The sequence below is a fragment of the Oenanthe melanoleuca genome, chromosome 2 (assembly GCF_029582105.1).
Source record: "Oenanthe melanoleuca isolate GR-GAL-2019-014 chromosome 2, OMel1.0, whole genome shotgun sequence".
Lineage (NCBI taxonomy): Eukaryota > Metazoa > Chordata > Aves > Passeriformes > Muscicapidae > Oenanthe > Oenanthe melanoleuca.
Window position 1 is genome coordinate 76,484,974 of NC_079335.1, and position 14,693 is coordinate 76,499,666.

General features: G+C 35.6%; 1 protein-coding gene across 2 annotated transcripts in view; it reads right to left on the bottom strand.

Moving 5' to 3' along the window:
- Nucleotides 1-3,929: 3,929 nt before the first annotated feature.
- The window catches only part of CDH10 (cadherin 10), a 94,221-nt gene continuing 83,457 nt past the window's right edge, over nt 3,930-14,693 (bottom strand). For both annotated transcript variants that reach the window (XM_056483886.1, XM_056483887.1), the window contains 4 exons: nt 14,407-14,528; nt 8,056-8,164; nt 5,874-6,125; nt 3,930-5,009 (listed from right to left, as the gene is read on the bottom strand). In XM_056483886.1, coding sequence (XP_056339861.1) covers nt 4,516-5,009; nt 5,874-6,125; nt 8,056-8,164; nt 14,407-14,528 — 977 coding nt within the window. In that variant the 3' untranslated portion in view covers nt 3,930-4,515. The remainder of the gene's footprint in view (nt 5,010-5,873; nt 6,126-8,055; nt 8,165-14,406; nt 14,529-14,693) is intronic.

Genomic DNA, 14,693 nt, shown 5'->3' on the forward strand with positions numbered 1-14,693 from the left:
GTTGACTCTGGTTTGCATGAATTTCAAGAAAATGAATTTTTTTCAAAAATTAAATGCTTGTTTTGATTATTTTTGGGGAGGGGAAAAACCCAAGAGAAGCTGATATTCAGGAGAAAAATATTGGTTTAAAAACTGTTATTTTAATTTCAGGGTTGACTATATTCTTTTAAAATAGAAACAAAAATAGTTGTAAAGAAAAGAAAACAAAATAATTTTGAAAATTCTCTCTGGCTTATTGTATTTGTGAATTCCCACGTTATTAGTTCTGTCTCCTGTCATGTAGAAAGTGACTTTTCATCCAGCTTAACCATATTAGAAGAGAGTTTAAATAAGCCTCTGAAAAACTGGAGAGGCAATAGAGAAGCCCAGAATATTTAGTTGAAAAAACAGAAGTTGTATTCACATGTCTCCCTATATTTCCAATGAACTCCTTAGGTTTACTATTTATAGGATGGCTTTGAACATAATAGATAATGCTGTTACGAATAAGTGAAATTGTTTTAGCTTGAACATCTCTTTGTGCATCTTGCCATGAACAGATTACAGCTGAGTGATTTCTGTGCCGTTCAAGTGAGCCTGATAATGATAACACGGTGTTTGAAGCATTTTGGTAACTTTTATTGTCCGGTCTCTAATTCAACTTATTTGACAAAATGTAAGGAAACCTCAGCTCTTTATATTCTTACAAAAGACATGCGTTACTAACTAGCTTTCTGAAAGGTACGTAGTTTTGGTTTTTTTTTTTCTTTTCATTTGTGTAGTTAGTCATGGGACAAAAGGGAGTATTTGCTTTATAGTCAATATCGGATACATTTAGAGGGCCGCTCAAAAATTTTAATTTTGACAGAATAAGGGCAAACCAGTCTGAAGCAACCAGGAGAAATGACTGCATTCAATTTTCTCTGCCACTCATGATGATTCTTGTGGGTCCCTTCCAACTGGGAATATTCTGTGATTAGCATAAACAGTAGCTCTGAAGCCATTGACAAGTGTTTATGTAGTTAACTCATTAGGAGCAAATTATAATAAGAGGCTTGAAGGGAAATAATGTAGAAAACTTGGTCCTCTTTCTTCTAAGTTTGAGTGAGAGGTAGCAGAGGAAGAATTTAAGAAGTCTTAGGAACATATGATTCAAAAGCAACAGTCACACTGGACAATGAGTGAGAGGAATGAAGGGTAATCTCTTGACAGACAGTAATGCAATTGATAAATAGTTTGGCCTGGGAATAGTATTACATATGATTGAAAGAGAAATGATGCAAATATGATATGTTGTAAGTGTGAATGAGTGAAAAACTTCTGCATACACAGAGATGAAAGCTGGTGTATATTGACCTGATCATTTGCAGCATGAGGATTTTGTTGTTTAAGTGGTTGTTTTGTTCTCTGTTGTATTTTTTACTCTCCTTAGACTTTTCCTCCTATCAACCACTTTCCTGAAGGCCCTATGAAATATTACTCTTTACACTGTTGTCACTAACATAAGATCTCGTGCACATCTGCCTCCATAAAATCCCTCTAAATATATTCTTTTGCAACAGACTATAAGAAATCACTGTCTACTGCATGTCCAGTGGCTGCAATATGCTTCTGACTTTTTAAACATTCATAAGATGTCTTGTAAATAACTTGCAAGTTCCAACAGAAAGGCAATATTAATGTATTTTCTTTGTTTCTCTGGTCTTGTGGCATTTCTTTCTTAAGAACAAACAGAAAATTCATTCAGACTAAAAAATACCATGATTTTGTTTTCTACATGTTGGTATGTTTTGTTAATTTTATCTAATTTCATGTGGCTAAGCTTAGGAGGTAGTATTTGAGAAGCAAGTATCCTGTTTTACACTTTTTCCCACTGTGAGTTATCTAGGACTTTCACTTTCCAATTCCTCACTATTTTAAGACTGCAGGAAGACATTGTAATAGTGCCCTTGATTCCTAAAATTTCCTAAAATGTACTAAAAAATAAGTGTCCAAAGATATGGCAACAAATAAAAAAAACTCATTTATACTCTTTAGATAATAATGTTAGTAATATGTTTATATATAGTTATATACTTTAACAATGTATACTAATATTTTATTTAATAACACATAAAGGATTAAATTTTAAACATCACATTCAGATTTTGCTGAACAATTGTAAAATAACTCCCTTGAACACAGTGATAGAAAAGTATTTCTTTATAGTTATTGCTTGGAAATTAGTATTGTGATGCAAATCAAAATCATAGTCTTATTTGATGTTTGCTGATATAGATCAATAGTGAGGGAGATGTATTTGGTTTTTTCCTTCTAGAAACAAACCAGAAATTTTTACTGAGTTATATGTGACAGTGTTAGCTGGACCTGTTTAACCAATTTTTTAATTTTTTTTAGTTTTTTTTTTTTTTTTTAAAGAAAAGAGGTAAAACCCTGGATGTTTTCAGCCTATTTTATCTTCTGGCTTAGTACAGATTCAGTTAAATACTGGTGTCACTGATCTCAGTGTTGTTGTAGACAAATTAGTTTTGGAAGAGCGTCTTTTGCCTATTTATGTATTTAATGGATGGATATTATTAGTTTGTTTCTTCTTATTGCATACTGTTGAAGGATAAATGGGGACTTGGAAGAAAAATATTATATCCTGTTCACTAGGTGATTATAAAGAAGATCTACTACATCACCTGTAAGACTTTTAAAAAGCTTTGTAATGCTGATTATGTAAGACATTTCTTCATATTCTCAGATTCAAATTATATTAAGGAATATATTAAAAAGTCCTTATTTAATAAAAGTATTATTGATTAAAATGAAGAAAAACCCATAATATTCACAGTTTCTTAGTAGATCAAATAATTTAACTTGATATCAAGTGAATAAAAATTTGGTCTCCATTGCACCAAAATAGATTGCTTAATGGTAGAGTGTTCAGCTTTCAGCTTCACTGGGTTTTATCAGCCCATTAAGGAGAAGAAATGTACAACTAAAAGACAATGCAGTATTCCACTTTTCAAACGACTAATATATTTCCAATATCTCTTGGGTTTATGCCAATAATTAGCTAAGAGAAAGAGAGGAGGACTAACCCTTTGGGTGTGTTTCTCCCACAGCAGCTAATACAGACCTTGTAACATACTTCTCTATCTCTGAAATTATTTAATCTCAGCAGCATTTCAAAATTGCAGTGCTTTTCTAGTACAAAAGTTGTGTAACCTAAAGATTAAAGGAAGAGACATTTCAAAATGTTTTTGGATACCTACTTAGTTTTGTGATAGCTAAAGGATATTTTTGGTTACAGTTGGCTAGTTGCTCAGGCTTCTTTTTTACTAGACTTGAGAAAACTCAGTAAATTGAGGGGAGGGGATGCTAGTTTTTGTGACACTTTCTCAGTCTTCAGACTGACAGCTTTAAAGGTGGTTGAAAAACAACATGTAGTGTTTGTCAGCAAATGATTTGTCTTTGGAAAAATAGAGCTTAAAAATGATTGAGCATCTTTTTTCACTTTATCTGTTGCATTTAGAGATCACTTCTGGTGTAAGTAGGATTCAAAATGGAGAACTATAGAACAAATAAACTGAGGTTTTGAAACTATTGTTTCAAAACTCGTGTTTGGATACATAAATCGTGCCAACATGTTTTTAGAATAAGGCTGTTCGAGTTGACACAAGATAGTGATTCATCTTTCTAGACTAGAATACGATTAATTTAGTTAAGAAATAAAACAAAAAAAAATCTGTTAAACAGTGAGCTGTAGAAAGTAGAAATTTTGAGCAAGTAAGTGTATAACTTGTTCCTGTCTCAGTGAACACAAGCACTTCAGACTGTGTTGTACGTATGGAGAATACTTCAGCACAGAAGTACTAGTAGGTGGTTGTGATGTCACTGGAGAAATTCCATGTTCTCTTCAAGCTTGAAACTCATGGCCAGAACAGGCAGGCAAGCATTAACATAGTTGTAAAAACTGGTTTATTTTTTAAAAATAAATACAAAAATATAAATATAAAACATTGGCAGATAGAATTTGATGAAATGAAGTTGCACAAACTTTTTTTTTTTTAAACCAGCTGCATATTACACTTATTAACACCACGTGTACATTTTATTTTATTTTAATGTACAGAACAGGACATATTGGATTTTTTTCTTCTTTGCCATCTGAAAAGCTGCACTTGCAGGAATAGGACATGTACCTAACAGAAGCGGCTTGTACATGAGGTTGCTTAAGGGATTATCACCCTGTCCAAATTTCTGAAGGTGAGATATTTTTAATTTTACTTACTAAAATGTACAACACTGAATTTCCATAGCTTTGGCTCTTGGAAGTTGATTAAATAAAATGTTGTATATATTCCAAGTGGCATCCTACTAGAAAGAATGAATGACATTAATGGACAAATTTAAAACAAAATTTAAAAGGAAACCATTGTGCTGAGTGTGGCAGGAAAATTTTCCTGAATGTTAAATACTGTTGAGTGCAGAAGGTGTCTGTAAAATTACTTCCGCTCAAAGGAAAAGAAAAAAGTAGCCTACTGTAGGTTAAGAAGTGTCTTTGTCACTTTCTCCTCCACCGTACATCTCAGCTAGCTTATTAAACCGAGGCCCCCACTCCCGGAGGTAATCATAGTTTTGGTCTCCTTCGGTAGTACCTGACTCCAAGGAGCTCAAGGATTCAGCTATGGAATCGTTTCCTTCGTAGGCGTAGGTCGCGAGCGAGTCGTACGGCGGCGCGGAGGGATCAGTGTCATGCTCTTTTAGCCTTTGGTTAATGAAATCTCGGACATCCGTGTTGTCTGGCGCCGAAGGAGTCCTCCGTGGCACAAACAACGTTTCGGGGATAATGTCTCGCCGAAGCTTCTTGTCTTCGATAGCGGCGGGATTCCTCAGCGTGCCGATATCAAAGGCTTGGGTGTCCTCCTCTCCACCGCCTTCGTCATTGTAACTCACAATGTTGTCTCTGATGTCCTCCTTAGAGAGGATCAAAGGCTCCTTCTTTCGTTGCCTCTTCAGAGCAGCAAATAGCACCACTATAACTTAAAGAGGGAGACAAAGAATGGTAAAGAGCTCTATTTAACAATTTCCTAGCAGCAAATCAACCAGGTACAAGAACTACATTTCAGCTACATTTCACCAACTCATTTTTTTTGATAACTGAATAAACACCTCTATCTGTATAATGGTAGCAAAATAAAGTCCGTATCAAAAACCTATTTGTGTGCTCTGCTTTACAGGACCATAAGCTTGTCTGCATGCTCCTTCTGCAGCTGTAATGAGTTAAAAATACCCAGGTCTATTCTGAAGATATTTTTCCTTTTCCAAGCTCAAAGGATATTGTTAAAAAGTGGGTTTGAGTTGAATTATAGGTCATTAAGTGTTATTCTGAACACCACAAAATGGAGGTTTTTCAAAATATTCCTTTTTTTTTTTTTATTACAGCACTGAAACCACTGGATAGACAGGGCTTTGATGTAGTAAAATTGCTGCTTACTGTTATATGTGAAATATATACTGCATATTGATTTTTAGTTGTCATTTAAATGAAAAAGAGACTTTTCCTCTAAAACAGTTTAAAATTAAAGACATGAAAGAAATTTTTGATTATACTATTCATCCTCTCTGAACTTTCATTTTTTTGGACAACTTAGTGAAAGAACATAAATGAGCTCCTGGTTGCGCAGTGATAGTTTTAACAGTTGGGGACTTGAATTCTTATTTACAGTGTTAAATTAGCAAATAACGAGGGTTTGTCTTTGTTTTTTCCTTTTTACTTTAAGCTGCATTATATTCTTCCTGCAAAATCCAGGATCATTAGTTCTATCAACCTGCACAATTTTGTGAAACGAGTCAGGCCTTAAATATTTGTTCCAGGGTAGGGGAAGGAGCGTTTCCCTTCTTACCCAGCAGGATGACGATGCAGAGGAGGATGGCCACCAGCGCCCCGGTGCTGAGGCCGGCAGGGAGGAGCAGGGCCTCGGCGCTGCAGGACTGCATGTTCCCCCGGCTGTCACAGGCACACACCCGGATGGTCAGCGTGCCCGTGCTGCTCTGGATCGGGTAGTCGTTGTCCGATATCACCACTGGGAGAAGGTACGTGCTTATTTCATGCCGACTAAAGCCATTCCTTCTCGTCAAAATCCTGGCAGTGTTATCTAGATCGATCAAAAGACACTGTTGTAGGCTACCTGAACTGAAGTGATATCACTTATAGCAGATGCAAATCATCGTATTTCATACGACTTAAAAATAGTTCCTGTTATCACAGTGATATCTCTGTGTTTTTCTAACAACACTCCCATTTGATCAGAAAGCTATTTATAAGTTTTTAGGTACATCTGGCCTGCTTCTCTGAGCCTCTGCACCACTTTTGCGTGTGATTTGAAAAGAGGATTTCTCAAAGCTTAAAATGTTTTATAGATTAATGCATGCAGTGTGTGACACAGTTACAGTTCAGGGCTGAAACCCTGAAACGCAGAGACAAACTGAGGAAAAATAACCTTCCCCTTTGTGCAGTTCAACAAGTACTCCCTTCTGGAAGATTCTCTCTATGGTTCATCTGTGACAACACCCACCAGAATGCTGTCAACTCAGGGATTTGCTACACCAAACCACTTTCAACACACTGTTGAACAATGAATTATGTACCTTAGCACATGAAGTAGGGCTTTTCTTTGGATAGAAATTGTCTTAGGAATTCAGGAAATGTGAAAGATGGTAGGTATTCCTGCACATTTCTGAGACCTGAACTTACTAAACTGTACCTCTAGCAGAAAAATCTTAGTTGTGTGAAGGATATGACAGCACCAAAAGCTTTCCACTGAGTGGCCAGAGGGAAGGGAAGGAAGAGAAGGAATGAGTAACACGGAGAGACTATTTATTCTACTGTTATAGCCACAAGACTAGAGTGGCAGCCAACACCAGAGTTGATAACTTTTTAGTCCAAAAGAGAGAAAATACAGGTTTAGTGTGCACTAAATGGAAAAATTAATTTTCATCATATTTGTAGATTGCTTGAGCTATGTGGTAACTGTCCTCACAGCCAACTTCAGGCACAACTAAAATAAGCCATGTGCAAAAAGAAAGAAAATAATTACAGACAGGAAATATCAAGATCTATACCTCTCTGTACTCAGGACCTAGTCACCAAGATATAAGCTTTGTTTAACTTAATTTTTTTCATAGACTTCAAGATGTTAAACACTTTGGTTTGGTAATTGCAATTTGGGAAATCGGCAGTTTTGGGAAATTGCTTCCCTCCCCTGGTTTTGTGTATTTTTGCACTATTTGCTTTCACTCAACATCAAAAATTACATGTCATATGGATCTTTAAATACGTCTTCTGCAAAGGCATTTGATAAAGTACCCAAACAATTTGATTTAATTACTTCACTTTCCCTAACGTTAGAAATTTTTTTTCTGCTGTTGTTTGTAGTCTATTATATCCTGAAATATTCACCAGGAACAGAGGATTATTCCCATTGCTTTTATGCCTTTGACACATTTGAAGGCTGATACCATGTCCCCTCTCATTTATTTCTTCTGTAATCTAGAGTCCTTTCAATTAGTCATACTAATAATGAAGGCCAAAATTCATAGTCTCACTTCTGCAAGAGAAGCTTCTGAAAATTTTCTCTGATAAAGACAGATTGAGAAAGGATCAAAAGAAAAACCAAAGTGGCTCTCAGAACCATTATTTTCATTAATGGTCAGAAAGAAGCAAAACAGAAGGCCAGGGTACTCAGAACTGTATAATAAAAAGCTAAAGTGTAAAATCTTAACTTGTCAGCTGAAGGCATTTCTGGAAGCTTTTTTTTCTTTTGCAGTCAAGTGTTTCATCTGTCTCTTACCCCAAGCTAACACTTTTCTGATTTTCTTTCTAATTTTTTTTTTAATCACATTTTTGCCTCACTTACACAGATAAAAATGTAGAAGTACTAAACCTCAGTCAGGTAAAGTGTTCTTGATAGTAGCAACCTTCACAGCTTCTCTAGGTATTGATAGGCATCAAAAGCAAATATATTTCAGGGATGTAGCCAGACAAAAAAGATAAAACTCCTTCCTTTGAACAGGCATGAATTTTACCTTCGTTATCCTGAACAGTGAAGTTAGGGTTAACGGCAGCTAAGCTGAAGAAAAATTTTTGTCCACCAAGAGGGTCATCTTTGTCTACTGCACTTATGGTTTGAATAAGCTGCAGGAAAAAAAGCAAGCAAACAAACAACAACAAAAAACCCAAATACACCTAGGTTTTTGATAGAGCTGTCTGATCAAAGAAGATGAGAAGCATTAGAATAACTTAGCATTCACACATATTAATATTTATTCTGTAAAATCTAAAACCTAAACATGTGTTCAACAAGTGTCTGGCATAAGTTTCTTTGAACAAGAACATCTGTATTTTTCATGTGGTAGTACACGTGCACCTGTATTTTTGTAGCTACATAGTGGACGAAACTTGCCAAAAATAGTTTTAGCTATTGCAGGTAGTTTTTAAACTTCATCTTTGGTCATCATTTAAGATAGTAATTCACATGAAATTTTCTATTTTCATTATAAAAATGGCATTTTATCAAACAGATATTTTTAAAAGGGAAGTTAATGTTTCAAAGTAGAGCCTATTTTCTTAAATATGATTTTTCTATTTATTAGTATAGCAGAACACATCAACATGATTCCTGAGATGAAAAATGCCAGTTTTTATACATATTTCATCTCTTGTAAAACATTGTAGCACACCCTAGAGATGAACAACTTAAGAGTGGGATGAGAATCTGCTATCATAATTCTCAGAGCAATCTGCATCCAGGTCAGTTCCATAATCAGACCCAGAGCTTCCTGCAATGCCTACAAAAAAAAAATTGAGTATTTTGGGGAAAGTAATGGCAAGTCCTTTATCAGCACGTATTTACCTGTCAGGTAAGTGAATATGTGGCTTTCTCACTAAAAGTATTCTATACGTAAGAGTGGCAAAATATTGTTTCCCAAGCAAAATTAGTTTTTTGACTTTTATTTTTTACTTTATTGCCTAATTTACAACTAGGGCTTGTTTTATACCATGGCATATGAACTGGATTTAAGTCTGGGCTTTTGTGCAAGCATGCTTGAAGGTTCAGTTATCTTCTTAAGTTTAACTTCCAAATATAGATTAATCTTTAGTCCATAGATCATTTTTAGTCTTCATTTCTTATCCATCATTTTAAATTGCACTGCTCTTTCAACCATGGAATTACACCTAATTTTTAACACTATTCCTTCCATGTGATGCACTTGTTAAACCCTGTTTGTTTTTCCTCTTCCAGTTCTTCTAAAAACAGCCATTTCTCTTCGTATCACAGCTTTTGTCAGGTCTGATCATCTTCAACGTCAACAACTGCAATGCACTCCTGTTTGCCTTTAAAAATACATAACTAACTTTCAACTTCTCTCTTGTCCATCCAGAAAATAGCAGTATATTTCTTGATGAGGCAAGGATGTGATTTCTTTTAATATAGCAGCTTCCTTGCTTTTTCAAAAGTTTTCTCTTTTCCTAAATTTGTTTTCTTATATAATCCTCCAATAACTTTCTAAATTAATAGAACTGATAACACAAGTCTAGAATATTGTTTTTGAAGAATAAATATTTTAATTATTTATTTTAATTATTTAATTATTAGTGAGCAATTAGCATATGAATTTTCATAGATATTTACAAAATGATGTAAAAAAACCACCTAGTTTATTTCACTTCACAACTAGAAACTGTGAATATGGTCAGTTGTAGGTGTTAGGCTGATAAAAATCAACTGATTTGCTGAGTGTTCATACTCATAGTTTAAGAAGCACATGTAGAACTGAAAGCATTGTATTGCAGTTTGAAAACTGTTTCCTGATAATATTGATTACTATTTTAACATGATAAATGTTGTTTTACATGTGGTTTTAAAGAGTTTTTTTCTTTTACACCTGCCAGCCATGGGAAACCCTAATTACCTTGTAAATAGGGCTATAACACTCTAAGTTGCTTCTTTCTAGAAATGCCACAAAACAGTTACTGCAGGGAAGACAAGGATGTTACTCTGTATGATAACAGGAAATTAAGGGCCCAGTAGCAGTCATGAGGGTCATCAGCCACTAAAAAACTGATAAACCAATGGAAACAAGTCCGCTGTATCGTCTGCTTATTCCAACAAAACTCAGCTTTCTGATTAGTAGGATCTCTGAAAGCATCAGTATTATCAACAGTTTAGGTAGATGTTTTCTTCTAAAATATACTATACATTTGCTTTTAAATTTAGGACAAAGAAAGAAAATAGTGCTATTAAGAAAAAAGAAAGCAGAACTCTTTAGAAACCCTACATCAGTTTGCGGTTCAAAACCTTTTTCTTGCCCAAGAGAAAAAAAGTAAGCGTTTGAGAGTTTTTGAAAAAGGTAAGGCAAAGAAAAAATTCTGATACTTGTAAAACCACTGAAAGATACAATATCTATGGCTGCATAGTGAAGAAACTAAAGCAAGAATGAATCAGGTGAACTGGGAAAGAAAGAAGAAAATTTTAAGTAAGTTGATCACAAATTGTCATTTGTCAAAAGAAATAATAGAGATGCAAAAAAACAAAGATAAAATAACAGTTCAGGATTTAAGGATTTAATAAATTTTTATGGAAATATCTGAAAATAAGAAGGGAAAATTGAAATCTAGAAATAACTTCAAGGATTTTAGTTTTTCAGTAGATATGAATTTTATCTTTTTTAGAAAGACACTTGGTGAATAGAACAAGGAAATCTCTGGAAATATGAAGATCCCAAAAGCCATGTTTAAGCAAGATTATGGTGAGAAAAGCATCCCTGATAAGGATTGTTATATGGGTCAAATGAACTGATAACATGAGAAGCAGCACAAAAAGAATTGGTTCAAGAAACCTGGTGTGCTTATATAATCTATACTGAATTAAGTTATCAGAAAAAGGAAAATAGACTCCATCATTCATATTTTAAAACATCTTTGAAAGAGAATCCGTTATGAGCTAGACCTATTTGCATAACATCTGGCCATGTGAAAAGGGAGTGGGCATGCATGGATTTGGTAAAATGAAGGCTAGTAACAGCGAGACAATAGCATGCCATTTAAACATCGCGGTGTACTTGAGTCAGGCGGGGATGTCTCAATGCTGGAGCCGGGGCTGTACCGGGTCGGTACCGGGTCGGTACCGGGGCAGTACCGGGGCAAGGGAGGGCAAAACCTGCCCGGCAGCCAGGGCTGAGCCAGGGAACCGAGCGAGAAACAGCGCAGCGAGCCCGAGGGGACAGCGGGAGCAGGGACGGGGCAGGAGAGACCCGGCAGGGATGGGCTGAGACACCGAGACACCCCTGGGACACGGCTGCACTGCGGTCCTGAAGGCGATCCCATACTGCAGCAGATTTATCTTGAAGGAATGCAGCCCATGGGGAATGCTCATCCTGCGGCAGGGAAAATGTGAGGAGAAAGGGGTGTCCAAGAAAAGAAAGTCAGTAGTGGAGGGGTGAAGGTGAACCTGGGAAGAAGGGAGGTTTTAAGGGAAGTTGTTTTAGTGCTTCTCTCTTTGTTTCTCACGATCCTACTCCGTGTTTCATGGACAGAATAATAAATTAATTTTCCCCAAACTGAGTTAGTTTTACCAATGATAGTAATTTGTAAGTTTATGTTTGTCTCAAGCCATTTTCTTTTCCATCTTTCCTCCACCTATACAGTTGAGCGGGGAGGAAGTGGCTGGGTGGGCACCTGGCTGCTGACCAAGGTCAACTCCTGCCTTCTTTTCTTTTGGCAGATCATTTACAAATAGAGGAGGGCCTCCCTCCTGACATCTACTATAGGGAAAATGAATACATAGATAAGTTATACCGGCTTCCATGCAAGAGCTCTCTAAAGCAGGAGTGACTTCTGCTTTCTGAAGTGATTCTTCTCTTTTACATTAGAGGATCTTTAGAGGCTGGCAGCTGAGCTGCCAGACATGTGACAGCTGGGAGCTGACAAAACCAGTGGGATTCCATCTGTCCAGATGCCCAGCTCCTGGCTCTTCTCACCTGGGGGCAGAGGACAGCTGAACTCCTTTGGTTGCAGGGCTGCAGCAGTCTGAGCATTTTGCTGCTTTATTTTCCTGAACTCCTATTGAGTCAGCCTTGTGTAGGTCACATGAATGCCTGTGTCCTCTTTATGCCATTGCACCAAGACTGCCCTCATTTTAGGGGGGGTCGAAAGAACAGTAACCACCAAAATAGCATTTTGCCAGAGGTGCTGCTTGTGTATAGCTTGAGCTTTTTGAGACAGGATATTTTCATCGTTTGTAAGTTCATGGTATGATCTGGCATCAGCAGTAATCAGCAAGCAGGAAAACAATCAGGCCCTTTGAGTCATTCCGACTACAAAAGTCACATTTCTCTCTTGCTATATATTTGCATCTATGTGTATGTTTGTATACATGGATTTATGTGCACCTCCCTAGGTATCACATATAATATGTGTGTGTCTCTATATACATATAAAATATAGTCTTCTGTGCAAAGTAAGTAAATGGAAAAGTATAATATTCGTTACAATATCTGTCTTTAGTAGATGGGAAATACTGAAATGAACAACACAGAGTCTGTGACTGATGAAGCGTCATTAGTTTCAGTGACCTAATAGAAGATATAAATTTCATGGATCAAATGTAATTATGAAAACCTGAAAGGGAAGAAAAATAGCAGAAATGTGGGAGGAATCAATCAGAGAACCATGTTTTTAGATTGATTAGATTCTCTCAGGACAGATTGAATTCGAAAAATAAAAAGTCTTATTTATGAGCTGCCAGTAAACAAGAAGAATATAATTACATTCAAATAGATTATTCATGTTATCCTGCATTATATTTATTCCCTTCCTGCGAATTGTTTTCTTTAAGAAATCATTTGCAAATCAGATTTCTTAAAAAATATTTATATTTATGGCCCTCTCAATAACTTTGGCAGGTTTTTTTCAGATAAAGACTCTATTGAGCTCCACAACAATTTAAAGAAGCATCTGTGGATGTGTAAACTTATTTACACAATCATTTGTTATAAGTGATTAGTGCTATTTTATTCAGCTTTTTAACTGACAGCTTATTCTGATTGTAAGCAATAAAACAATGCAGTGTAGAAATAACTTTTATATTTACTTTTAAATTATACTGACTTCAATAGTTTAGATTGTGCAGAAAAAACTGTTCCTTAAAATACATTTACATGGAAATTTAACTGTTTTATTAACATTTCCTGTATGCTCTAGAACTATTAACCTTCACAGAAAAAATTCTGAAACCTCAGATGAGTAAAATTTGTGGGTTCATGCCTTTTTTTTTTAACACGGTGGTTTTTTTGTGAAACTGGAAGAGGAAAATTTAACGTTCTTCTTTTACAGTTCTTAATCCATATGTCATATTGGAAATGATTAAAATATTATTTTAGCATTTATAGAAGACACTTCAACTGTCCAAAATTCTACATTTTTAGCCATTGATTTCTCTTTATCTAACAGCTTGAATTCTCTTGTGACTGTCACAGCAGACAAATGCACTCGCTCAGTACCTTTAGATATTTCATGAATTATAAATTTGAGCCTCAAATTCTTTGTTCTAAGTTCAAACTGATGTCACTTAGGTAGGAAGAATGGCAACATGAATGTGAAATTTTCAATACAACCTGAATGCTATACATGTGAGACACCAACAGTTAAGACAAGCTGGCACTTCCACCACATTCTATTCAAACAAAATGAAAGGGTTTCACTGAGGTCCTACTGCTACCATTTTAAAGGTTTTATTATTGGCTGATTATGCTCTGGGACATGTAATAGGAAAACATGTTTTTAAAGAATTCTAATAAGCAATTGCCCATTGGGAATTAGGTATTAAGCAGTACAGTCATTTCACTTAAATTGAAGTACACGTGTAGCAACAAGGAAGCAAAGAAAATATTGTGTTACCATGTGAAAAATGTATGTTTTCTTTTCAGAAATTTTTGGTGTGATAATGAAAGATAAATCCATCAATTTAAAAAAAAAAGTGTAACTTTTTTTGTTGTAATCACTGTCATCATGGATTGAAATATATCTGAATTTTGCTATTGGAGAATTATTGAAAATATGGATCAAACTTTTGAGTTCATATAGTGATCTACTTTGTGAAATTTAGGGCAAAGTGAAGTGTGACCATGTCATGGACATATCTCGTCAGGATTTAACAGCAGTATAATGTTAAATAAGGAAAAGTGATTGAAACACTGATGCACTTGCAACATACTGAGATTTCAATCTGAGCTTCAGTTGCAGAGCTTCTTTGCTTCCATTTTTAACATTTCAAAAGCCAGTTTTGATACGATTTTTCTTAAGCAATAGCCAAGAATGATCTACAATTGAGTGCTGTAGCAAAATTGGATAGTGGGAAGTGTTTCTCAAAGGCATACCTGTCCAGCTCTTGCATTTTCACAGACAAAAGTGTCGTAGAATACAGCAAACTGTGGGGCATTGTCATTAACATCCAAAATTCTTACATAGACAGGAACACGAGTAGTATCTTTGGGGTTGCCTGACAGCAGAAGAGAAACATGAGATTATTTTCTTATTAAGAGTTTTCTCTTTTCTTCCAAATTTCATGAGCAATACACATGCAAGATGATCAATATTTACAAACCAGTAACAAGTCAGAATGAGACCTTCGAGGAAAAAATAAGGAAGTTATTTGTGTAGAGTA